The sequence below is a fragment of the Vicugna pacos genome, chromosome 6 (genome assembly GCF_048564905.1).
Source record: "Vicugna pacos chromosome 6, VicPac4, whole genome shotgun sequence".
In the NCBI taxonomy this organism is placed as follows: Eukaryota; Metazoa; Chordata; class Mammalia; order Artiodactyla; family Camelidae; genus Vicugna; species Vicugna pacos.
In genome coordinates, this window is record NC_132992.1 from 21,435,581 (window position 1) to 21,461,775 (window position 26,195).

The 26,195-nt window shown below is 45.5% G+C and overlaps 2 protein-coding genes and 1 long non-coding RNA gene across 8 annotated transcripts in view; 1 reads left to right on the forward strand and 2 right to left on the reverse strand.

Moving 5' to 3' along the window:
- Positions 1 to 17,361, reverse strand: part of MAPDA (N6-Methyl-AMP deaminase) — a 57,413-nt gene extending 40,052 nt beyond the window's left edge. Inside the window, exon 1 of one of the 4 annotated variants that reach the window (XM_072962598.1) lies at positions 17,227 to 17,361. The gene's annotated coding sequence lies outside the window, so the exon portion shown is untranslated. The remainder of the gene's footprint in view (positions 1 to 17,226) is intronic. The other 3 variants (XM_072962599.1, XM_072962594.1, XM_072962593.1) reach the window with 3 other exon arrangements.
- TGM7 (transglutaminase 7) lies at positions 444 to 26,109 on the forward strand. 3 transcript variants are annotated; one of them, XM_072962585.1, is made up of 13 exons: positions 444 to 567; positions 13,413 to 13,595; positions 13,978 to 14,223; positions 14,815 to 14,933; positions 17,021 to 17,149; positions 17,244 to 17,421; positions 19,387 to 19,525; positions 20,837 to 20,940; positions 21,377 to 21,619; positions 22,069 to 22,395; positions 22,890 to 23,050; positions 25,358 to 25,491; positions 25,742 to 26,109. In XM_072962585.1, coding segments are annotated over exons 1-13 (2,124 nt in total). In that variant the 5' UTR covers positions 444 to 566; the 3' UTR covers positions 25,902 to 26,109. The 3 variants fall into 3 exon arrangements, with proteins under 3 accessions (XP_072818686.1, XP_072818685.1, XP_072818684.1); XM_072962584.1 differs by lacking the exon at positions 444 to 567 and adding an exon at positions 4,463 to 4,585; XM_072962583.1 differs by lacking the exon at positions 444 to 567 and adding an exon at positions 4,717 to 4,846.
- Positions 24,743 to 26,195, reverse strand: part of LOC140696813 (uncharacterized) — a 45,893-nt gene continuing 44,440 nt past the window's right edge. Inside the window, exon 4 of the long non-coding RNA XR_012073353.1 lies at positions 24,743 to 25,637. This is a non-coding gene — a long non-coding RNA (uncharacterized lncRNA). The remainder of the gene's footprint in view (positions 25,638 to 26,195) is intronic.

Sequence of the window (26,195 nt, forward strand, 5' to 3'; positions counted from 1 at the left end):
TCTTAAAGAAAAGAATACAAGTATTTTTGGCTGGACAAGCTCATGAGATTGTTGGCAGCAGAATTAGGCATACCTCTAACCCAGGTTTTAGATGTTTAGGCAAAATTCCTCCTTTACTCCTCCTCCATCATTTTCAAGAAGCAGAGGAACACCCTGGGAAAAAGGTTTTGGGGGACCAACTATGACTAACCGCCCTTGGATGTTTGGGTATTAAAACAGGTTTGATGGCCGGGGTGGTCCAGACTGAGATCAGACAGGCAAGGGAACACAAGACAAGTGCAGCTCACCACCGGTCCAGGAAGGGGCTGTCTGGAGAAGAACCCAAGACTCAAGAGCAGGGGCTCAGGAGCTGATCTCGGCAGATGTGACTAATTTCATTAAGCCCTCCTGCCCCACCCTCCCTGCTTTATAACTGAAGGCCTCTGCAATCCTCCCAGGCTTGTGCAGTTGGTAAAGAACCTCTAGTCTGGCAGAGCAAGCCAACCCATCCTTGAAAGAGTGAGGCTGAGTTCCCAGTCTTCAAGCAAGTACCAGCTATCAAGAGAGCAGGAGGATTTCTGGATAAAAGTAAGCAAACCTGGGGGTTCTCTAGAACCTATGGGGAGGACATCCCAGGAATTTCTTGACTTCCAGCTAATTTCATACAAAAGGGAGGGGCATTGTAACTCAGGTGTCATAGAAAATGGCTTTATTTTTTAGGTGGCTCAGCCTATTCAGTTGGGATCACCCAAATGACACATAGAAAGACAGGAAATCTGGAGGGGGGATAAACTATACAAATGACTATTTAGAGTATGATCAGTTCTTTGAAGGAGAATCCAAGTGTTGCAATAGAGTAAACATAGGGCCTCAGCCAGTTACAAAGACCTTCTGTGAGGAATGACATTTCTGCTGAGGTCTAGACAGAGGGTAGAAAGTCTGACCAGGAAAGGACCTGGCTTAGGGAAAGACTTTGATATGGGAACTGGGCAACTGGGCAAACCACCAAAAGATCAGAAAGTAAGTGAAAGGTAGAACAGTGGGCAATAGAGATGGAAATGTGGTCAGGATCAAATACAGTGGCAGAACACGTGAACCACTGGAGCAATGCAAGCCACTGGTAAGTCTGAAGCAGGGGTCTGACCATGTGATGTCTTTGGTCCCCCTGGGAATCACCAAGTCCTGACAAGACTGAGACTGAGGCTGGACTTGGCTATGACAGCTTCTCGATGGTCATGAATGTTTCCCTGGGCATCTCATCAGCAGGTCTTGACACACATTCTTTCACTTAGTGTGAATCTCACCTTTTGAAGGATCATAACTATTATCATAATTACCAGTGGGACTGACTAATGTTTGTACAGCACTTTCCGGCTTCCACAAACACTCTCTACTTGATTCTCAAAGCAACTCTGTGAGGTGGGCACTGCCATTAGCCCCATTTTACACAGGAGCAGGGCTTTCCTCGAGGCTTCCTTGCTCAAGGTCACATAAGGTCAAAAAGCTCAGAAGGGCAGGAGTAGCACCTTCAACCAGGTTCTCTAACTCAGACACCTCTGCTCCATCCATTTGGTCACATGACCTTCAAATAGCAGGCTCCAAACAACTAATGAAGTTTGGTAATATGTACAAGGATGAGTAAGAAATTATATGAATTTGGGGGATGGGTGGGGCTAATGAGTTCAATTTTGAACATGCTGAATCTGAAGTGACAGCAGGATCTTCAAGGAGAGAACTCAGCAGACGCATGTGAGGGTGTGGAGCCGGGAGAGGATTATAATGTGTCTGTATTTATTTTACAGTTAAAGAGCCTCAGAGCTTGCTGTCTCATTGTGGGACAAATCCAGTGAGTTAACCATAACAGAGGTTGGTCTTTTATCAACATAGAAATGATCCTATGGTTAAAGGGCTTTTTTTGTCTTGGAAACTAAATTTAAAAATTGGGCATTTGTCTGAAAAAAATCTATAGAGTAAACAGAATATAATATGATCAGTCAAAGAACATGATTTGAAATACTATGATGAATATTGATCATAATTTAATCAACAGATTATAATTTAATTAAAAATTAGTTGTCCAATATCGTTGCTTAGCTAGATTCCAGGTGAGGGTGACAATCATGTAGAAGAAGTTGACATAGGTGGTGTTATGAAAAAAGCTAGGGGTCATCAAAACCTTAATTTGATGGGTGATGTTTAGGTCTTAAAACTGACCACTAGCAGCTATAAAACTCTAATTTCTAAAGCAATGTAGGAAAAACAACTTTGGTTTTGTTTGTTTTCTTTTTTTTTTAGAATTTTGAAATTAACAAGCCTCTATCTAACCTTTTTTTTCTCTGTTAAAAATAATTGCCTAATAAAGTGAGTTTTGGTGGCTGCAGGCAGATTCTGTGCCAATTTCAAAAGCCCTGGCTTTCCCTACTTTTCCTCCTTTGCTCAAGCTGTGCCTTTGGCCTGGAAGGCCTTTCTCGCATCATCTCTCTCTCTCTCTCTCTCAAAACCTCTTCACCCTTCAAGACCAGTGGCTGGCCACACATCACACACCACAGCGCCTTTCCTGAGCTTCTCCCTAAGGGACCTCCATCCTTCTAAGCCTGCTATTCAGGGAGGTTTCCTTTGTAGAGAATATTTGTGTGTGTTTTATCCCCACCAACAGATTAAACAACAGGCTAAAGATCAGCTTTTACTACCTTTATGTACCTCAAAACTTCTAATATGGTGCCATCAACATTATAGTCATCAATGCTTATAAAAGTGAAGGAAGGAAGGAAAGAATGAGAGTAGCAGTAGAAATTGGGACACAGTCTTAATAGGGCCAGTGGGACTGACAAAGTGGAATTTCTTTGGTCAATTTGGATAATAATATTGTGGTTATTTGGGGGGAACCCTCTTTTATCATCTAGGCTCCAAAATAAAAATGGAAAGGTTGAAATAAAAACATATGTACATGCATACAGACATCAAGTGTAAAAGCTTATTTTTACAAGGCAAAAGTAAAGTTTACATTATTAAAGCTTTATTTTCAAATAGAATGGCAAATTGTCTTATACGGAAATTCTTACTTTAAACAAGTTCTGTCTTCAAGATACAGTATGACCACAACTATGGTGGGAAAAATCCCACCTCAGCATAGACAAAATTACAGGAAGGAAATTTACCAAATATATACTTCCTTCCCCCATTTAAACAAATCTACATTTAAAGTATCTTTAATATGAATTAGGACTTTTATTACAAAGAGTCATTTTTTAAAAATTCTGCCTTCCTCAAAAGAGCATGTATTTCTACCAGAAGGGATTCTTGCACCAGTAACCAAAGTATCATTTTTCTGAGCCAAAACGCAGTAATTTTGATAAAAACAAAGTTCCCAGGATGCTCAGTAAACAGTGGGTATGAGCAAGTTTAATGGCTCCAACCGAGGACCATTTCCTAAATACATCACATTGTAAAAAGGCTGAGGTTGAGACAGAAAGCTTTGGTTACAACAGGTGTGAGAATTTGCGATGAATCACACAGATTAACCCAGGGAATTAGGCGCCTCATGCATACCTTTGATAATGATCAGTACACATGTAAATATCTTTCTGTTTTCTCTGTAGCACTCTTCTTTTACAAAACCAAATGCTTCCTCCAGGAGTGCTGACTGGATGCTTCTGCTTCTCTTTTTCAACTGTGAATCTGGTAAAATACTCATGTTCAGATCTGTAACCCTGGTCCTCCTAACCTTTTCTCACTTTTTCTTATAAGTATTTTTTTCCTCCCTTATTAAAACAACTTACCCTCCCACTGTGGATTTTTTTTTAATTAAGCAAAGTGTAAATCAAGAAATCACAATCATTCCAATCTCACTGCTTTCAAACAATCACAGTTTGTCATATTTGTTTCCATCTTTTAAAAAGGGGTCTACCTGCACAAATAGCATTTTTTACAGCATTGAGGTAAGCTGCACTGTTTTTGTATCTCATTCCCCCCCCTCCGTTAACATTATATTATAGGCATTCTCCCTTGTCATTGGAAATTTTATCAACTTCATTTTTAATCAACAGCATAATAATTCACCATTTTTATGTATTCCTTTTTCTTCAAGATACAAAGTTCTCCTGGTCCTAATGAGCTGGTCAGACTCAATTTCATGACTATTTGTGTATGACCTTCCAAGGGCAGCTCCGTTCCTTACTCATCTCCCTTCCAGCCACCCCATCCCCCAAGCCCTCTTAGCTTAGATTCACTCTGGTGAATCAGGTCCCAAGCCTTGTAGAGACAGAGGCTCAAAGGGACAGATCCAAACCATCCTTTGCCTCCCATATCACTTGAGTCTCCCCGGCTTAAAAAGGAGGCCACAGAAACAAATCCCTCAGCAATTTAAAAAAAGGCTGTAGACAAAAGCTCTTTTCCTTGAGCTAAGATGCACCCGGAACAACGGGAAACTTAAGAAGAGGAGGAGCACTAGGAGGAGGAGGAAATGGCAGCCCCACCCGACTCAGGATGGAAGGAAAGGTTCTGGTAGGATGACTGTAAATGCTCAGAGAGGCAGTTTGGTCTAGAATCTTAATGCTGATTAGTTGAAGGGCCCTGGCTGACAGAAGAAGGAGGGAGATGGCTGAGGGTGAGTACTGGGAATATAACTTTTCTGCGGTGTCAAGGGAGGTGAGATGTTTGGAGAGGGTAGAAGGTGAACAGAAGAGACAGGAGAGCCTAAACTGATGTTGGTATTTCATCATGTAATCGGGCTCCCTCCTCCCACTTTCTCACATGCTTTCAGACCCTGGCACAATCATACAGTTGCCGATAGATGCAACCGGTGTTCCAGGTTCTTGTCCCGTCCCAGAAAGAATTCAAAGACAAGACTTACAGGTTAAAAAAAAAGGTAAAGTGAGGATTTATTAAAAGATGGATAGTACACTCTCAGGGGAGAGCAGGCAGGTTCAGGTGAGCAGCTGCCCTGAGTTTCTTTGTCAAGTTAGTTACATAGGGTGTGAAAATGAATGGGCAGAATATTCACTGGGGAGGGAAGGGTTTGGGGTCGTATTCCCTGATTATCATCCCAACTCCACCTTCCGAAAGGGAGGAGGGATTTTTGTCCTTATTTAGTCTGGATCGGAAGTGTCATGGCGTTGGTGCATGATGGGTACTTCTGATTTGCAAGGCTAATTTTATTGAAATGAGGGCATAATAAGCAAAAGGTTACATTCGGACACTAGAAATTCCTGCCTTTTCTCATCTTTCTTTGTTCCTCTCCAGGCCACTTGTCATCCCAAAAGGCATGATCCCTTAGCAGCCCCAAGGTTCCTGCTTTTCTTTCTCTGCCCAAGGATCCCTGCTGCTTACATGTGTGGCTTCCTGCATTTGGCCTGTGCCCCTTCTTTCTGCCCAATTCCTGCCATTTGGTCTGTGTCCCCCTTTCTCTGCTCATCTCTAGCTATCTGCCTGCTCTAACAATACAATCATTCCTTTCTTTATGAATGGGTTCAGCTTCACCCTGAAGCTGTGGACAATCTTTTCTTTAACATCTTGGGACTGGAACGGCCTTGGGGAGTCTGAGGATGCCCACAGGGACCTTGGCCTTAACTCCCAAGTGCCCTTGGTACTCGGGAAGCTGTTTCTGTGGCTGATCCTGGAGCTTCAGGAGGACCACCTGTGGGATCCTAGACCTCTCCTCCTGGTCTGGCTTCTCCTTAGGGAGCTGCTGCTCCTGCCTTCTGAGCTCACACCTCTGCTGGGAGTGAGAAGAACAGAGCCCAGCAGGCTGGGCCAGCCTGGCAGACAGACACACATGGCCCGCCAGGAGAGGGCACTAAGATGGAGTTACACATTTCCTAAAACTGTGTTCTCAATGATATATCTTAGAAACCATTAGAAATTAGAGATGCACATTGTATTTTACATAAGCCAGAGTTTAATAGGGAATTCTCAAGAGGCTTGTTCATATGCTAGATTTCTGAGTGTTTTTGTGCTAAATTCTAGGGTATTTTCCCCCTCGGTTATCTCCACCAGAGTAAGCCTAAAATGTTATATTATCTTTCAAAATAGTATTCTTTAATTAAACAAGTAATACACAAAAATATATGCTTGTTATAAAAAGTAAAAACTTCATGTACTGGGATTAAAAAAAGAGCCCAAGCCCCCTTTGACGTACAATGTATTCCCAATTCTGCTCCTTCCTCATAGGAAAGAAGTGTTAAAAATTTGACTACTTGCTTTTAAATAATGGTAGATTATATAAAGTTGTTTTATAAAACAAGATTATGTAATATGTATTATCTGATGACTTGCTTTTTAAAAAGCTTAATCATAATCTTGAAAATCTTTGCATGCCAGCGCATATTGGTTTGTCAAAAATTTATAAAGAACTCTAGTTTTCCATTCTAGGCATAGAAGCACAATTTATTTATTTAATAAATTGATTAATTTGTTTAATTTGTTACTGTGCCTTATTCATGAACATTTAGACTGCTTCTGATATTTTGCTCTTGAAAACAATGCTGCAATGAAGGTTGCTGTTGATATAACTTTGCCAACATGTGCAAATATTTTTTACGTGAAAGATTGCTAAAAGAAGAACTACAGGATCAAAGAAATATCTACTTTAAGTTTTGATGGATCCTGTAGGGGAAGGAAAACTTAACATTTTCCCCTCCATGGATCAGGTTTATTGGCTGGGGGCCTATAAATTAGACTAAAGACAGATTAACAAGAAAAAACAAATAGAAGTTTCTTAACATGTGCATTGCACATATACAGTGGGAGTACTCTGTGATAGCTCAAAGGGTGGGTAGAACTTAGGCTTACACAGTATCTTAACAAGAGAACAACAAATTTTTAGAGAAGTGACAAGACAAAAGAAAAGGACTTTAAGTTTCTAGAGCAGCAAATTGTAGGAAGGTAAATATAGTGGGGAGCTAATGGGAGATAAGAGCTAGTTAAGCTATAGACTTTGTTATGTAGATTCATCTGGTGCATCTCGGGGCTGATGAGGGTCTAAAGCTGTCTCTGGTGATTAACTTCTGTCCTTCCTAGTAGAGAGGAAAGAGGGGACATCTTTACAAGTTATGTCCTGCTTTTGGACAAATGGGGGAGGGCAGAGAGCTTTTCCTGTACCTGCTTCTTCTCAGCTGCCTGCGGCTCAAAATAATCTTTACGCCAAAGTGCCATATTAGGTAGGGAATGGCATATTCTGCTATCCTTCAATATCAACCAATTTTCTCTAAAAAGCCTGTATGAATTTACACTCATACCATATATGAAATATATGAGACAGTCTACTTCCATGTACCCTCAAAACATAGGTTGTTATTCTCCTCAATATTTTTGAATGGATCAAAGATGGAATCTCATTATTGTTTTAGTTTGCATTTCTGTGATTATAGCAAGACTTCCAGAAACTTTTATATACAATGGATACTCATCCTTTGTTATATTTGCTGCAAAAGACCCAATAACTTCACTTGTAGAGCCAGCCTACTAACACTTTTATCCTGCCAACAGCTATTTGAATTGCTGAGCACTGGGTATAAACAATCAAATGATATAGTTAATCATGTAGACACCATTAAATGATGTTTCAAAGAAACACCATAGTAGTACACGATTAACTGACAAATAAGTGGTTCAAAGTCTAAGAAACTGCAGAGAAGGGAAAGAGACCAGATGGGTCCTGGAGCTGGTTCTCCCATGATGGATTATTTTAGGATGAAGAAGTTGAGATGGACTGTGGTTTTCATTGTGTTCTTCAGACCCCCAGGACCCTGCAGAGTAGCCAAGGGAACCCCCTTCCCAGTTCTTCCACCAGACTGGCTCCTCTTAGGTCTGTTTATGATGTTTTTATTTGAAAAAAGCACAATAGTCTTACATCCCTTAAAAAAACAAACTGAAAACCTCTAGACCAGCACCACTGGCCAGAGGTTAAGAGCTAGATTCTGGAGTCAAACTCTCTAGGTTTAAATGACAGTTTTGCCACTTACTAGGTAAGTGACCCTGGGCAAGTTATGTAACCTCCCTAACCCTCTGTCTGCTCATCTGTCATACGGAATTAGTAATATCCTGTCGGGTAGTTGTAGGGATAGGAGATAATGCATATAAAGCCTGGAGATTAATAACACTCAGTAAATATTAGCTAAATATGAAACTATTGTTAGAGATGCTAAGAGAGCTCCATGTTCTGAAATGCGTGGGGAGGATTCCATGGAGGAGGCGGATGCTGAGTTTTGCTTAAAGAAAAGGTACAATGAGACTTTGAGATTGGGGAAGGGGTGGGGCCATACAGAGGTAAAGCTGGGCACCATCTATTTGGAGGTCACAAAACAAGGGAAGCAGAGTTTATTTATGGGCTATTGGGAGGTAAGATTGGATACCCATGTTGGGACCCCATTGTGGAAGGCTGCGAATGCTTGGCTAAGGAAGTTGGACTTGAACCTTTAGGTAATAAGACATTTTCATCCTTACACAGAAATGCTCTACAGTAATCTCATCACATAGGAATCTTCATACACTCTCACAAAGAGCCCCCTTTCATATTTCTGAAAAGGGAAGAAATGATAAAGAATGAAGTATTTATCAGAGCCCCATACTGACAACAATAATGAGAAGTGGAAAATGATGGAGAACTGAACTAAATGCAGGGACAAAGGCAGGAGAAGGGAAGGAGCTGAGCCCACCTGACATTGGTGGCAGGAGCCCTCTCTGTCTGCTGGCTGTGCCAGAGATATTTTACCCTTCACCAACCCTGCCTGGAGCTTTCTAGTCCTTTACCTGTAGCCTGCTTACTGGGGATGTTGTGGGTAATGGATTCTTTCAGCCTGCCCTAGTCTTCATCCAAGACTTAGGAAGCCCTGGAAGTCAAGGTATTTCCCCAGGGGTTTACCAGCCTGCCACGTGCTCAAGGACCCCAGTCCCTCACACACTGAGGTGGTCCTTCCTTTCTTCTTACCAACGCCTTTGCCCAGGTCCTCATTAGCTTTTCACCCACATTATTGCAACAGAGTTCTCACTGCCCTTCCTACACTAGTCTTGTTTCCCTCTGGTCTGGATTAATCCTGAAGTACAGCTTTGATCGTGCCACTCCTGCTCAAAAACCTGCCTTTAATCAAAGCAACAGTTTCCCTCAAATACAAAAGGAATACACATTCAAAGCAAAAGTTTGGCCAACACCAAAAAACTCAAAGAAAAATTTCCCATAATTTCCCCACCTATGGTTAATCTGTGACATATTTTTAAAATTTTTATGTTTTATTTCCCCACATTCTTTGTCCTTCCGTTGGTTACATCAAGATGAGAGGAATAAAGTTTACTATCCAGCTCTTACTGTAGGATATTTGGGCTGCACTGAACATCCTTATATTTACATTTTTATACCAAAGTATGATTTTTCTTAGGAAAAAAATCCCAGAGGAGGGATTTGTGGGTCAAAAGAATTTATGTTTTAAGGCTTTCTTTTATTTTGTAATAAATATTGATAAATCGCCCTCAGAAAGGTATAACATTTTATCCTCCCAGGTGTTACTACCGAGCAAACAACAGCATCTCAGCCTGGAGTCAGGCCGCCTCTCACCCTGGTCCTGCTACCCTCACAGGCTTTCCTCCCTTTCCCACCTCCCAACCCCACAGCCCCACTATCAAGTTACTCTCCTCACACTTCCCACACAAAAACATGTACCACTGGGAACCCACCACGGCGGGCAGGAGACTGCGGAGGTTCAGGGAGCAGGCCCTGAAGTCAGCCTCCCTGAGTGGATCCCAGCTCTGCCCTTCCTGCACGTCAGGAACATATAACCTCCGTCACACAGTGGTGGGAGAACGTCAGTGTCTGTGGGCACATAGAACGCTTCTGACGTGCCTGGCGTGCGGTAAGTGTTCAGTGAATATCAGCTACGATTGTCAGCAGTGAGGAGCCATGCTCCATTCTAGGCATGGGGGGTCTGGTGTGAGAAGATGGACAAGGTCTCTGCTCCCGTGGAGCTAGTTCTGGATGCTATGAAGTGCTCTGCAGAAATAAAGGGGGTGTCATGATGGTGAATGATCACAGGGTGGGAGGAGGGGCATCATGTTCAGTGGTCACGGAACGCCCCTGTGAGGTGGTTACTTCTGAGCCAAGACCCCAGGGGGAGACGGGGCATCCTTGAGAGCAGGGCTGCCTCAGGTTTTGATCTCTCAGAGGGCAGGAGCTTTGCATCTCAGAACTCTTTGCAGGCAAACAGCTGTTTTAAAGTCTCTGTTTTTTTAAGGCTGATAATACATGGGGATATATTTTGATCCTTTAATATCTTTGTCTTTATATTAGTCAAAAGCCAGGAGTCATGTGGCCAGGGCTTAACGCTCCTCTTACTCGTCATTAACCCCCGTGGGCCGGTAGCCAAGGCCAGGAGGCCTTGTGGGCGCCGACGTGTTCTTTTACTAATTGATTCTACTTGATCTCCTGCTTTGTTGAATCTCTTCCTGAACCTCTTGGCTTTCTTTACCTGCTCCCTTGAAGGCCCTCCCTTTTGTTCTCTGAAGTCATTGTCTCCCTGACACGAAAAGCACTTCAGTGAGTCAAATGCATGATTATATTAAGTGAAATAAAAAAGAAAACCCGAGTCTCCCATAGGGAATGAGTTTTCTCCGTGCACTGTAACCTTGGGCATGGAAGGAAAGACATCTCCATCCTCCTCCCCTTTCCTTTCTAAACCAATAGTCAGCCTGGGTAAAGGGGAAGCTGAGTTGGCTGCCTTTAGGAACCATGCTTTCAGGTGTGGACAGTGGCCAGGAAAATGCTGCCCCAGTCCTGTGCCTCATGTGGAAGTGATGCACACTCCTGGGTGCTCCTCCTTGCCCTTTAGGGTATCTAACCTTTCAGGGTCGAATGTCCATTAGACATTATGTATGGGATGGAGAGGCTTCTGTGAAGGATCAGCAGGTCCTGCTATGAAAATGCAGGCCCCTCAGGAACAAATGAGATGCACTTTCCACCAGGATCTAGGCTAGTTGTTTTCAAACTTTTTTATTATGACCCACAGTTTATATCATGATCCAGTTACATGTAAAATTATGCTTGTTCTTCCTCTGTGGGATGCATTGTGAGATTTTCTACTCTAGTCTATTTTTTTTTTAATATTGGTCACATTTCTCTAAATTGATTTCACCAACTACTACCTGTTTACAAAATGCTGTTGAATAACTCACAGGCATCTGTCTTGGATCTTGCCCTGAATTTTCTGGTTCCAATAATACAACAATTTAAAATACATTAAAATACATTAAATTAAATTACAAAGCATAAAGTTACACTCAGAGGTTGGCAAACTTTGTATTATTTGATCCTGTAATTCCTCTTTGTATCTGCCTCAAGGAAAGACTGTTACTAGGAAGGAGAGTCAAGGGACCATTGTGTGTATTCTGTTTTTGGCCAGATGTTTGACAGATTTGTGGGAAAGATGCAAAATGAAAGCTGCATTTGATTTTAGACTGTGAAGGAAACTCAAAAACACCTAATCCAATTTCTTCATGTAAAGAATTAGATGTAGTCACAGCTAGTTGAACAACTATACTTAAAGAGTATTTCCTAATGGCTCAGTGTTAACCTGGAAGAAAGCTCCAACAATAAAACGCCATTGGCCTCTGACTTAAGCCCTAATGCTTAAAACCATCATATAACCAATGACCTAGCCAAAGACCTGGAAGATAGTTTAGCCAATTCCCAGATGGCAAGATAGCATTTGGGTGAAAGAATTAGGACACAAAAAAATCTAGCCAAGTAGCAAAGATGAACTGAAACTATCAAAGTGAATGCATTTTTAACAAAAACATAAAGAACCCATGCGGAAATTCAAAATGCAAATGGCACAAAAACTGGCTGGACCAAACGTAGGTTCTTCCTCTAGGATGCTGTGCCTCTCCCCCAGTTGTGACAACCAAAAATGTCTCCAGACTCTGCCAAATGTCCTCCAGGGGGCAAAATTTCCCCAGTGGAAAACCACTGAAATAAACTGATGTACTACCTACTGAATTTTTGTTGACAGTAAATGCAATAAAGATCACCACCAAAATAGCAAAGCAAATGCATTCTGAGGCTGCATTATTACCAGTACTAAGAGCAACTAATGATGAATGAGTACTTACTCTGCACCTGCTGTTACAGAAAAAATGTGTTACAGCTCAGTGTTATAGCTCAGTGTTATGGCTCAGTTGTGACAGCAACCTGGATCCAGGCGAGAGACCAAGCAGCACTCAGAGGGCTGAAGAACTCAGGTTAATTACACCAGCAGGCCCAGAGGAGTTAGCACTCCAAGCTCTGGACCCCATCTGCATGTTTACACAGACTTTTATAGGCTGCCAGTTTACACTTTGCAACATCATATGCAAATAAGGTATAACAAAGGTTGACTAATTAGGAACAAGCTTTGTAGAAATGGACCAATCAGGAGGAAGAGAAATAACCAATCAGGAGTGAGCTCCATGCTAATGAAGTACTACAAATGGACCAATCAGGAGTGAGAGAAATAACCAATCAGGAGTGAAGGAAATAACCAATCAGAAGTGAGCTCAGGGAACCAATAGAATTTTAGGGGTAACTAAGCTGTTTCAGAGGCAAAAAGTGAGATAGAGCCTCTGGGCCAGGGAACAGGATGGTGCTAGCAGGAGAGTAGTGGCCCTGCCTGGGGGTCCTACCGGTCTTTTTATGGGGCGTCCCACCTCACTGCCAGTAGGCTAAGGACTTTACATGTGATTCTCACTTAATGCCCACGTGAACCCAGGAGATAGGAATGCCCTTGTGTCCATTTTTCAGCAAAGGACATTGATGTCTAGGGACATTGTGACTTGCTCAAGATCTCACAGCCAAGGTGGTGAGAGCCCGCACTTTACCCATTGGGCTATGAGAGTTTTAAAATTATACACTAAGTGTACACAAATAGCATCCCAGGAAGCAACCAGGGCCCTCATTCACCTGGAACATGTCCAAGAAGCAAGAAATAAGCAGCAAGTAACCCTGAGGTGTCCACCCACCCCCATGTCCTAAAGCAGGGACTTGTCCGTAGCTGAGGTCCCAGCTTTCAGTCAGCTCATTGACTTAATTCATACAAAATTCAAATATGCTCCTTCTTCTAACCTCAGGATAATAGAGTAACCTTTAGAAAGCTTGTCAATAAAAGTGATTTAAGAGTACCTGGTGGCACTTTAAGGGTTACATTTCAGTTATCTGGAAAGGTTGTGCTTTCTGGGACCCCAGTTCTTCAGCACTGTGGCTCCAGGTCCAGGTCCAGAGGTCAGGGGATCATGGAGCCAAACTGCTTTCTGAGGCTGAGTAGTGAAACTAGGGGGCAGGTGGCAGAGGGGCTAAGATCTGGACAACAATCTTACTGAAGTCAGGGCCAGGTGCCACAGAAATGTTGAGACGTGTCACGGGATGCTGAGCCTAGGGAGCCACATCTGGGTAGTGACCTGTCACCCCCCTCCCCCAGTGGCAGCGTTGGAGCTCAGGTCGGCTGACCTGCAGAGCTCCAGAAACAACCAGGAGCATCATACACAGGAGATGGGCCTGCAGCGGCTCATCGTGCGCCGCAGCCAGTCCTTCACAATCCAGCTGCATTTCAGCCGACCCTTCCATTCTGGGACCGACCACATCACCTTCATCGCTGAGACAGGTGAGTCCACCCCTCCCAAGGCAAAATTCACCTGGAGTCGCCCTCCCCTCTCTTCTCCTGGGACCCTGAGGACCCTATTAGTGTCATTAAAAAAAGATTTGGCCAATTCAGCAACCAAGGTTGTGATAATAACAGCCAACTTTTAAATTCACACAAATTATCTCATTTAACCCCTGTTAAGACTATCAGGTAGTACTACTATGATCCCATTTTACAGATTAGAAAAACGAAGACCCACAGATCTTAAGTGCTTGCCCAAGGACACCCAGTGGCACTAAAAGGATTAACAAGTGGTGGGAGGCGGTGAGGGTACTTTCAGTCCCCCTGGAATTGTGTCACATAGATTCTGAGCCTCATTTTGGGATCATGCTCTCCTACACAGGACCAGAGCCCACAGAGCTGCTGGGAACCCGAGCCACCTTCTTGCTCACCTCGGCCCGACAAGGAAATGTCTGGAGTGCTTCTGACTTCACCATCGATGCCAACTCACTCTCTGTCTCCCTTTTCACACCGGCCAGTGCAGTCATTGGTCCCTACACTTTGAAGATCAAGATCTCTCAGGGCCAGGGTCACAGCCTGACCCACCTGCTGGGGACTTTTATCCTGCTTTTTAACCCTTGGAGTGCAGGTATGACTCGCTCATAGGTTGTGATGCTAACTGATCTATTGGGAACGCTCTGTGAGGGTCTACTTAGAAAGTCCAGAAAAGAGAATGCTGCACATCTATGCAAGGTGTTACCATGTGCTCACTAAAAACCATCTTTACAGAGAATTTTTAATGGGATGACTAAAATGTTCATGGTGTGATGTTAAGTGAAATCGATTAGGAAATGGAACACACGTGATCCTAACTTTATCACATGTACGTGCAGAGAAAGAGAGGGGCCAGAATACACCAAAACGTAGGTGGGTGTCTCTGAGTAGTGAAAAGGGGTGATCTTCACTGTCTTCTTTCCATCATCTGTATTTTCCAAATCTCTATAACAAGCTTGCTGCTTTTACAACCAGGGGAAGAATTTTTTTTTAAAGTATAGATTATATTGCTGGTCTCTAGAAAAGCACACGGACTTTTAAGGAGTCCAGTCTTGAATTTCTATTGCCACCAACCCATTGTTTCTCTGATTATCCAGCAAGATACTGTCATTACTGTTTTTTAATTTTCTTACTGTTTGTTTTTTGGTTTGGGGTTTTGCCTCCTCCTCTACTCTCAACTGCTCAGAGGATGACGTCTACCTGCCAAGTGAAATACTGCTGCAGGAGTATATCATGATGGACTATGGCTTTGTTTACAAGGGTCATGAAAGATTCATCACCCCCTGGCCCTGGAACTACGGGCAGGTAACAACGTCACCGGAAGTGGACCTTAGACAACTCTGTTAGCTCAGGAAGCATCACTGACAAAAGTCAGGGTGTGTGGTGCTGGACCAACTTCCCACCCAGTGAGAGGTGCAGAGAAGGAAGGGGAGACACTCTTCCTTCTTAGTTTTTTAATATTTTACATGAAAAACTTAAAACATAATGCAAGTAGACAGACTCCTATAATCAAACTCTATGAACTTCCTACCTTTAATAGTGGTTAATTTATGGTGAACATTGTTTTGTCTGTACCAGGGGTTTGCAAACTATAGTCTATGGGCCAGATGTGGCCCACTGCTCATTTTTGCATGGCCCATGAGTTCAGAATAGTTTTCATACTTTTTAAACTGTTGAAAAAGAATTTTTAAAAGATAATACAGTCGTCCCTCATATTCACAGGGGATTGATTCCAGGACTCCTCCACAGATACTAAGATCTGAGCATGCTCGAATCCCTTATATAAAATAGCATAGTATTTGCATGTTAACCTATGCACATCTTCCCATCTGCTTTTACATCATCTCTAGATACTATACTACCTAACACAACAGAAACATTATGTCAATTGTTGTAAATACAATGTAAATAGTTGCAGGCACTATGCAGCAAATTCAAGTTTTGCTTTTTGGGACTATCTGGAATTTCTTTTTCTGAATATTTTCGATCCTATTGGTTGAATCCATGGATACGGAACCCATGGACATAGATGGCCAGCTGTATTTTGTGATGTGCAAATTATATGAAGCCATGAATAGAGCCATGCTCATTGGTTAGGTATCATCTGTGGCTGGTTTCATGCTACAATGGCAGCTTTGAGCAGTTGAGGCAGAGGCCCTATGGCCTACAAAACCCGAAATATTTATTATCTAGTCCTTTACAGAAAAACTTTGTGATCCCTGGTGTATGCTCCCCCATTCCTCCCACCTCATCACTGGTTTTTTAGAAGCAAATTACAGACATCATATCATTTAATACAGCAATACTTCCAAATACAGTTCTAAAAGATGATGACTCTTTCTGAAAAACTGAACCATAATACAATATTATAACCAAAAATAATGAACAGCAATTCTTTAATAACAGCAAACATCCAGTCACTGTATACAGAGGGGGACCTTTGGGTTTGGGCAACTTTTCTGCTCTCAGCCTCCAACCACGGCTGGGGTAGTTTCTCTCTGCCTCCCACTGCCTCTCAGCCTGGTCCACACATGCCCAGAGGGAAGAGGCGGGGGATTGCACGGACACTTCCTGAGGAAGATCAGCTTCCCTGTTCTCCAGCCATAACTTATGTCAGTTTTTGAAACTCAGAAAAATACCAGTGCATTAGGCAGCCAGAAGGGTTACGAGACAAAAAGCGAATACATCTTGTAAACCTATGTCATGAGTCTACATAGGCTTCTCCTGTGCTCATACATCAGCGCGGAACCCTCTACCTGATTTCCAGGTGCTCCCTCCACCTCTTCTCCCTCTTCTCACATGCCTGGCCTTGTATTTATCCATCTGATCTTGTCCTACTCCCACAAGCCGTCCAGAAGGAAAACCCCACAGAACCCAAAGAGCTAAGGTGAACGCCCCCACCCTGCTCTCTTCCTGTCTACCTCCAATAGACTTCTCTGACCTCTTTAGCTGACGCTCATCTCTCCAAATGTTTGCATTTTCCATCAGAGCCACACAGGTTAGTTCTTCAGAATTCTGAATCTCATACATTCCCAAATTGACCTACAAGCTCTTTGAAGTCAGGACCTTGTCTGATATTTAACCCCACCCCTTACCTCACCAGATACACATCATCCTTAAAAGTCTGTGTTACAGATTTGAAGTGAATTCTATTTATTGAGGGGTGTGGCTGTGACCATTAGGCTTTTTAAATTTTTTATTTTATCTTTTTATGTATTTATTTTTGTTGAGGGGAGGTAATTAGGTTAATTTTTAATGGAGGTGCTAGGGATTGAACTCAGGACCTTGTGCACGCTATAGCGGCCCGCACTATGCCGCTGGGCTGTACCCTCCCCGCCAGAATTCTAGACGTTTTTTACTCTTCTTTGTTCTTCCCTGAAATCCCCTGGAAGTTTGAAGAGGGCATCATAGATATCTGCTTTGAGATCCTGAACAAGAGCCTGTCCTTCTTAGAGAACCCGTCCAAAGCCTGCTCCCAGCGGAACGACGTGGTGTACGTCTGCAGGGTGGTGAGCGCCATGGTAAGGCCAGACGCCGCCCCGGCCCTGCCTGAGGACGGTCCGAGCCCCGCGCCCCGCCCCGGGCCCGCGCCACCCACCTGCCTGTCCTCCGCAGATCAACAGCAACGACGACAGCGGCGTGCTGCAGGGGAACTGGGGAGAGGACTACTCCAGGGGGCTGAGCCCGCTCGAGTGGAGCGGCAGCGTGGCCATCCTGCGGCAGTGGTCGGCCGGCGGCGGGCAGCCCGTCAGGTACGGGCAGTGCTGGGTCTTCGCAGCTGTCATGTGCACCGGTGAGTGAGGCGGACGCGAACGCAGAATCCCTGAGTCTTCGGCATAACGCTTCGAGGTCGGGCGGGGATTATGCCCACTTCGCCCGAGTTACCTGTGGCTTGTCGGCAGCCCCACAGCTGAGGAGTGGCGGGCTCCCGCGCTTGCCCCGCGCGCGCTGTGTTCTCCAGGAATCCCGCGATAACCAGCGAGGCAGGACGACCCGCTGCAATCACTCCGCGGTCTCCTTGATGCAGCAGTTAGTCCGTTAAAGTGGTTGCCTACGTAGGAGAGCTTGTGGTCCCAAAGTAGAGGCAAAATTGGCTTTTTTTCTGCCACCTACCCGGGCTTCTCAACTCCAGGTGAGCCTGGAGTCGGGGACAGGTTGGGGGAGGCTTGAGGTGCCAGCAGATGGCCTGGGACAGCATGTCTCACCTGCAGGTACCGCTGGCTGCTCTCAAACGCTTCTTGGAGAGATTCCTGGGGAGTTACAATTAGAGATGTACTACTTTGCTAACTACCCTTAACGAGCATCAATGTTTTACGCATTATCAATTATTTACAATTTAGTGCCAAGTCGTTTATCAGATAATCTGTGAAGTTGAGGGAAAGGACTGAGGTGCCTGCCTGCCTGCGTTCCCCCTTCCAGGCAGGAGTACTTTATGCAGAGCTGCCTGTTACACTGTGGTGCTCAATCAGTTTGCTTAACAAATGGGTTGACTCTGAGTTGGAGAATGAAAGAACACAGAGCTGGAGGACAGAGACAGGGCCCAAAGACAAAGTTCTAGACATTTCTGAGAGGGGCAGCACAGCTTGGTAGCACACAGTGGAGAGGTTTAAGTATGAGGGTTCAACTCAAGCGACCTCACTGCTCACTTGTTTTCTCCCAGGCCCTAGCGTTCTGGGGCCAATGAGCGTCGGGAGAGCAGCTCCTGCCTGGCTGCCTCTGGCCACTCACAGCCCTGGTCTAACTTTCACCCCTGCCAAGGGTTTATGAAAAGTCCAGGAGCTATGCGGGGAGTGGACAGGTGCTTGTGGACAGGTAGCGCCCTCTGGGGCTCTTGAATGAATTGAAATGAAAAAGATTGTTCAGTCTCAATTGTCTTTTTACTTTTAGAATCACTGTAATCCTCCCAGCAGCCTCAGTAGGCACCATCTGCTCCTCCTACCAGGAGAGGGGTAGGATAAACCTCTCTCTAAAATCCTTGCCTTGCTGGTAGAGGTTGGGACCTGTGTACCAAAAGTCACACCTGGCTCTTGGCTTGATATCTGGCCCCCGGCAGGTGTTGTGATGGGGAGAGGGGTGTAGTGTCTGCTTTGTGTGATTCCTGAGAAGCCACAAGAGGGTGCTGTTGCCTCATCAAAGATGGTCATTCCCTAGTACATGCAGATTCTCTGTCACTGACGTCTTCCACGTATCTGTGTAAGTCTATCTTAATCTTCTATCCTTGCTCTGATTTCTTTCTTACCTCCTCCAAACCCTTTTATTTGAATAGAATTACAGATCCAGACTTTCAGAACTGGAAATCATCTGGTCCAACGCTTCATTTTGTTACATACAAGAAGACTAAGGCCCAGAGAAGTTAAGCCACTTACTCAAGGTCACACAGCTTCTCTTCTGGCCACAGCATAGGCCTAAACTTTTTCATTTTCTTTCAAATTATCAAATGTTTCGGTTCTCTGTTTTTAACTTGGAAAGATGCTGAATGTAAAAAGCCCTAAATGGTAAACCTGACTTGTGAATTGCTGCTTTAAGTGACCATCAAATTTCTTTCTCCTGGTGGAATGGAAACATGGATAGGGTGGGTAGGCAGCAGGGTTCTGGGCCTGGGTGCTGTGCTCTGGGGATAAAGGATTTACAGTTACGGTTCTGCAAGAATCTTGGCCTTTTTCTCTCTTCCAGCTTGAAAATTAGAAAGTATGCACATGAAACCATTGATTCTGCTTGAAATGAACTCAGTGATTCCCCATGCTTGTCTTCTCTTTAGTAATGAGATGCTTAGGTGTTCCAACCCGTGTCGTTTCCAATTTCCGTTCTGCACACAACGCAGATGCGAACTTGACCATTGATACCTACTATGACCAAAATGCAGTGATGCTGCCAACTCAGAAACGAGACAAAATATGGTAAGGGGGACTGTCTCCTACAAATGTCTGCTCTAGCTCAGTTAGGGTAGGAGAGTTCTGACCTGATTCTCTCTGGCCTTGAGGAAATACTGCCCTGTCCATTGTTGCTGATGCTCAGAGAATAAGTCCCCCAGCCAGGAAGCTGTTCTGGCTAATTAGATCATCACATCAAGCTCATTTCAGAGACAGGAAGACTATGGGATAACATATTCTGAAGCTGGCAACCAAATGAATAGATCAGGCATCCCCTGAGTGCTGACCTCAAAAATCTTCATTCTTCTTACTCTTCCTTTGAGCTTTTCTGTTTGCATGTATCTCTGTTTCTTGGTTGGGGCAAAGCCAGGAGTAGCTGCCTCTGCATACTTCCTGCATCCTCTCTTGACCTCTCCGCTCCCAGCCTCACTCCCTCTCTGCAGGCATGTGTGTGCACATCTTTGTGTGTGTGTGTTTGTGTGTTGTCTATCGTCTATCTCTGTGTGTCCCCTTATTTTTGGATCTCTAGTCACTTCCCTTGGTTCTTTTCTCCTCTGCTCTCCCCCAAATATGATTTCTGGTTTTTGCTTTTCCAGCCAGTTTCCAGGTAAGACTTTCAAGTTGCATGAGAACTAGCTGCTGTCCTTGGACCTCCCTTCCTTCTCTGGCTCTTTGAGGGCTGAAACTTCTCTGGTTCAGTGAGTAGTAATGTATCTGAGCAGAACATATCACTTATGTAGAATTCTGTCTGTGAATGCGTAACCTGAATCTAATTGTGAGGAAACTTCAGGCGAGCCCCAAATGAGAGCCGCTCTGGTAAAAATAATTCAATAAAGACTGTATTCAGGAGGTCAATGTGCTAAAACGAAGGCTGAGGAACTCTTCCAGATTGAGGGACACAAAGAATATTGGACAACTGAATGCAATGTGTGATTCTGGACTGGGTGGAAAAGAATCCCATAAAGGACACTATTAGGTCAACTGACAACACTGAAATACAGACAATAAAGTCAATAAAATCGTATTGATATTCAATGTACGAGGTTGATAACTATACAAGGATATTTAAGGGAAGATCGCTATTCTAGGAATCTCATTATCTGCGCTGAAAGAAAGCCAGTGATAAAGCAAATGGGGCAATTTGTTAACAATAGATGACCTGGGTAGATGGGGGTTCTTTGTACTATTCTTGCAACTTTATTGTAAGCTTGAAATTACTTCCAAATAAAATGTAAAAAAACCCAGAAGAAACAATGATATAAAGCACTCAGTATAGGGTCTGATATCTCGCAAAGGCTCTGAAAATGTGAGTCCTTTTCTCCTTACTGCTTTCTGCAGGAATTTTCATGTCTGGAACGAGTGCTGGATGATCCGGAAAGATCTCCCTCCAGGATACAATGGGTGGCAGGTTTTGGATCCCACTCCCCAAGAAACCAGCAGTGGTGAGTAAGGACCACAGTGGAAGGGCCTGGGCTCTGCAGGGAGGCTGACCAGGGTGATTGACCCCGTGAGTAAGAGGCCAGAAAGCAGCGATGCCTTTTCCACTTTGTCCCCTTTCCAAAGTCAGAGCAGAGACAACTTGGGGTCAGGGGTCCAGCTTTGCCACTGACAGCTGGGTGACCCGTGGAGTCTCTGGACCTCGCAGTTGTTTGCTCACCTGTGAAGCAGGGAAGAGGAAGGTGATGACTGTTGCTTCCCAGGGTGGCTGTGAGGATCAGATGAATTAATGGGAACTGGAGAGCACCCCTTGGATGAGGATCGTCAATGCCCCTGCCCCTCCCCATCCCACCTCACTACCTCCCACAGCCTTGACCCTCTGGCCCTGGCCCACATGTCAGCAGCCGTGTTAGCGGTCCACAACTCCTGTTCCCTGCACAGGGCTGTTCCGCTGTGGCCCTGCCTCCGTGAAGGCCATCAGGGAAGGGGAGGTCCACCTGCCCTACGACACCCCTTTTGTGTATGCTGAGGTGAACGCCGATGAAGTCATTTGGCTGTTTGGGGGTGGCCAGGCCCTGGAAATCCTGGCCCATAACATCAGTTCCATCGGGAAGGAAATCAGCACCAAGATGGTCGGGTCAGACCAGCGCCAGAACATCACCAGCTCCTACAAGTACCCAGAAGGTGCCTGGGGCCCCAGGGATTCAAGGACTGGGGCGGCTGTTACCTCCTTTTGTGGCCTCCCAGTGGGGATGGGGATGGCTCTCACATTAAAACCATCACCACTTAATCATCTCCTCTTCAAAAGATGACGCAGAACAGCGTTCAGTATTTATATTCAGGAACTCATCTAACCCAAATTTTTGGCAACTGTATGAGGCAGGGAGATATCCCTGGGCTATAGATGACAGAACTGAGCACTATGAGGTTAAGGGACTATGACAGAGCAAGGATTTGAACCCAGCCCCAAGCAACACCAACCTCCTTGTTCTCAGCCGCAATGCTGTGTTGGCTCCTTGGGCAGCTATCCTTGGGAAGAGATCTGGGAGCTGTTGGGTGCCTCGTTTCCCCAAGGTCATTGGTCCTCTGGGCCCCTCCCCACTGATGTCTTTACCGGCTCTCCTCTCTGTCAGGATCCCCGGAGGAGCGCTCTGTGTTTATGAAGGCCTCCCGGAAGATGCTGGGCTCAAGAAGGGCCTCGTCACCCTTCCTGGACCTGCTGCGGTCCAGCGGTTCTAAGGATCAGCCGGTGCAGCTGCAGCTTCACCTGGCCCAGACGCCCGAGTGGGGCCAGGACCTGCTGCTAGAGCTGCATGCCCGGAGGGTGGCAGACAGAGCCCACCCCCAGGGGCCCATCAGACTGGTGGTGCGCTTCTGCGCACAGACCTTGCTGCACAGCGGCGGCACCCGGCGGCCCCTCTGGAGGCAAAAGGTGCACTTGACCCTGGACTTTGGGGAGGGTGAGTAGGAGGCAGGCCCAGAAAAACATATATAAGGAGGGGAGCTTTGGGGCCATGAACAAAACACCCCCAACACACACACACACACACACACACACACACACACGTTGGGCAGTGAAGCTGCTGTTGGCAGGAGGTTGAACGCCAGGTGCTGTGCCTCCAATGCTGTCCCGCCAGGTGGAACACAGCAGTGACCCTGAGGAACTTGAGTGCAGGGTAAGCGCAATCTGTCTCTTTCACAACACACACACTTTCACACACATGTAGTTGTTTTTTTGTTTTTGTCTTTTTTTTAATGGAGGCACTGGGGATTGAACCCAGGACCTCGTGCATGCTAAGCACATGCTCTACCACTGAGCTAAACCCTCCCCTCCCACACACACATATTATCTAACACAAACTGATTTTTCCTCTCTCACACATACACATTTCTCTCTCTCTCTCTTTCTGAGACCCGTTCTCAAACTCAAAAGACGTCTTTTGTCTGTGCTTAGAGATACAGCGATCCCTCTCGCTGCCCTACAACAATTATAAAAACAAGCTAACGGATGAAAAGCTGATCCGTGTGTCTGGCATCGCCAAGGTAGCAGAGACAGGGAGGTCCATGCTGGTCCTAAAGGATATATCTCTGGAGCCTCCCCACTTAGCGATTGAGGTAAGGCATCTGGACAGAGATGGCGCCCAGGGACCCTCTTCTCACTCAGCCCCGGGGCTGGGGGGACTGCAGCCAGTGAGACGGCCCCTGCCCTGGACACCAAAGGGATGATTGAAGTGCAGTATGGTGTGGTCTCTTGTGCTCTGTGCAAAGTGAATGCTTCCCAGAGGAGGTGAAATTTTACAGAGGATGCACAGGAAGATACTATGGAGAAACAAGATGGAGATGAAGGCATTTTAAGTAAGGAAATAGCCTTGCAGAGGGAAAGAGACAAGAAAGGCAGTAACTGGAAGATGGAGCGGAGAGGACAGGTTTGAGGGAGACCATAAGCCAAATCCCAAAGGTGACTGTTGATAAGACAGAAGTGACAAAGAAGAGGGAAACAAAGAAAAGGTGAGCCTAACTACTGTATACAGATAAACAACACGGTCCTTCTGTACAGCACAGGGAATAATATTCAATACCTTGTAATAGCCTCTAGTGAAAAAGAATATGAAAAGGAATATATATATTATATATATAAGTATAACTGAATCACTGTGCTGTACACCAGAAATTAACCCAGCAGTGTAAACCAACTATACTTAAAAAGGAAAAAAGGCTGAGCCTCACATTTCAAGTTCAAGAGCTTGAGTGCCTGGCAAGGCCATGGCATGAGGAAGGAATACAGGTGAAGGAAGGGTAAATGGAGGAGGGCAGGGAGGATCCCCATCTCCTATTACCAGGGTTTTCCTTCCTGTGAAGTCCCCTTTGCCCACTTTCCCCTCCCACATGAAAGACTTACCCTCTGCCTAGCCTCCACCTGGCTTTGACTGATTGTCAACAGCACCCTCCGTCCCCACCAGAAGGAGAGTTGAGCAGCTCCTCGTCATCAACCATCTGGCCACGTGACAGTTTTCAGCTGGGCATGCTGTCAGGTTTTCAGGCCAAGTCATACAGGGCAGCCTCCACGGAGGGGGTGGGGGAGCAAACAGTGAGCAGAATCAGGAGTGTAGACACAAGCCTGGGGCTGAAGTGAGGGTCCTGCCTGTTACCCAGAGCCCTGATGACAACAGGATCCAATGCAAACACGTCAGATGCCAGGTAGGCTATTAACTGGTCCCCTAAGGGACCCAGGGATGGTCTGCGTGACTAGACTAGATTCCAAAGTTATTTTGACCTTATTCCACTTTGGCACCCTCACTACAGTCCAAGGGACTTGTTTCCTTTCTTTGAATTCCAGAGAAGTCAGGATGTGTTCTTCCCTCTACTTGATTCTCTGGTTGAGTCAGAGTCCCCAGTGCGATCTGGGTTATCAGAGTCCTTTCAGTTCAACACTCATTTACAGAATCTCCATCATTTGGCTGGCTCTGTGTTAGGCACTGGGGCTCTTGGGGCTCTTGAAGTGGGTAGGATGGAATCCCTGCCTCCCACTCCCAGGCCAAGGCCATGCTGCCCTATATGACACAGACCTCACATGTGACATCTGGATGCACCTGGAAAAACTCAGAGTGGGTTTGCTAGTGTATATAAAGACAGAGCAGCCTGGGGGAAAGGTCCTGGCTTCTTGCTGGGGCCTGGCACACCTGGCACATCTTGGCTCAGGTCCTGGCTCTGCCATTAACATATCCTGTGACCTTGGCCTCAGAATGACATCACCGAAACAACAAGGTTCTACAGGATAGCACAAGAAACTATATTCAATATCTTATAATAATCTATTCTGAAAAAGAGTATGTGTGTGTATGACTGAATCACTATGCTGTACACCAGAAACTAACACATTATAAATCAACAATACTTCAATTAAGAAAAATAAAATAGCATTTGAGAAAAAAAAAAGAACATCACTGGTGGCACATGGATGGCACACATGACACTTCTTCCTTCTCCCATGCCTTTGTCAGACACTACTAATCAATCACAGCTCTCTCACTGACTCTGGATGGTCCCCATGACCCTTTTGTACCACAGCATTTTTATCAGCTACAATTCACGGATGGGAGCTGGCACTTAAGTGGAAATCCAAGTGCCATCCTGAGCTAGATGGTGGGAAGGGAAATAGGTTTCAGCTTGGTGCCAATTTGGTTGGTGGTGGCTTCCTGAAGTCCTGTGGGCTGAGCTTCTAAGACAGGCCAGGATATGTGTTCACCTTGAATACTCTTAGGTCAGGTTCTTCTCTTTCCCTGCAGCATCTTAGCTCTAAGTAAGCAGTCCCTGGTGGCAGCCAGGCCAGGTGCCAGCAGAAAGATGAGGAAGTGAGGTTGCTGAATTGAGTGCAGAAATGAGGCCAGTGGCCCATGATATCCCCGTCTTCTCTCCACACAGGTGTCTGAGAGGGCTGAGGTGGGCAAGGCACTGAGAGTCCACATCTCGCTCACCAATACCCTCTCGGTGGCCCTGAGTCACTGCACGATGGTGCTGGAGGGCAGTGGTCTCATCGATGGGCAGATATCAAATGAGTAAGAACCAAGGCCATCCACCTGTCTCATACTGGTCTTTGATAAGGGGGGCTTTGTGGGGTCATAGGACGGTCCTCAGTCTCCTGGATGGTGCCTCCTGGCTCCCATCTTCTCACGCTTCTCGGGGAAGACTGAGCTCAGTGATGCTGGAAGGGGGTGGCGGAGGTGCTTACCGACCAAGACGGGAAACCAGATCCCCCCACCCAGCAGTTGGTCCTCAAGGCTCTAACAGGCTCTTTTTGACTTTCAGCCTTGGGACTCTGGTGGCCGGACACACCGTCCAAATTCAGCTGGACCTCTACCCCCTCAAAGTTGGACGCCGCCAGTTGCAAGTCCTCATCAGCAGCAAAGAGCTCAAGGAGATCAAGGGCTACAAGGACATCTTTGTTGTGGCAGCCGGGGCTTCTTGAGCCTCGCTCCCACCCCTTAGGCCGTCAAATCGCCCAGCTCCTCCCCTGCCCCTATCCTGATGCCCTTACAGACCCCTACCCCCACCCCACCGCCCCCGGGCCCACCTTGCTCCTTCTCCGTCCTCTTCCCAGCCTGCCTAGGGGTGAATGAGACTCTGTTAGAACCACTGTTTGTCTTGGGAGAAGGCAATAAACATGCTTGATCTAGCGCCAGTGTTCCATCTTGTCTAACAAGCTACCTATTGCTACTGGCTTGTCCTCTTGGCCTGGCTGCCACCTGTGTGGCTGGGCCCT

Coding starts and splice junctions, on each gene's coding strand:
- TGM7 (XM_072962583.1), top strand. CDS start 4,732: ATGCTTTCAGACCCTGGCACAATCATACAGTTGCCGATAGATGCAACC. Junction 14,224..14,814: donor TTTTAACCCTTGGAGTGCAG/GTATGACTCGCT, acceptor TCAACTGCTCAG/AGGATGACGTCTACCTGCCA. Junction 20,941..21,376: donor TCCCCAAGAAACCAGCAGTG/GTGAGTAAGGAC, acceptor TTCCCTGCACAG/GGCTGTTCCGCTGTGGCCCT.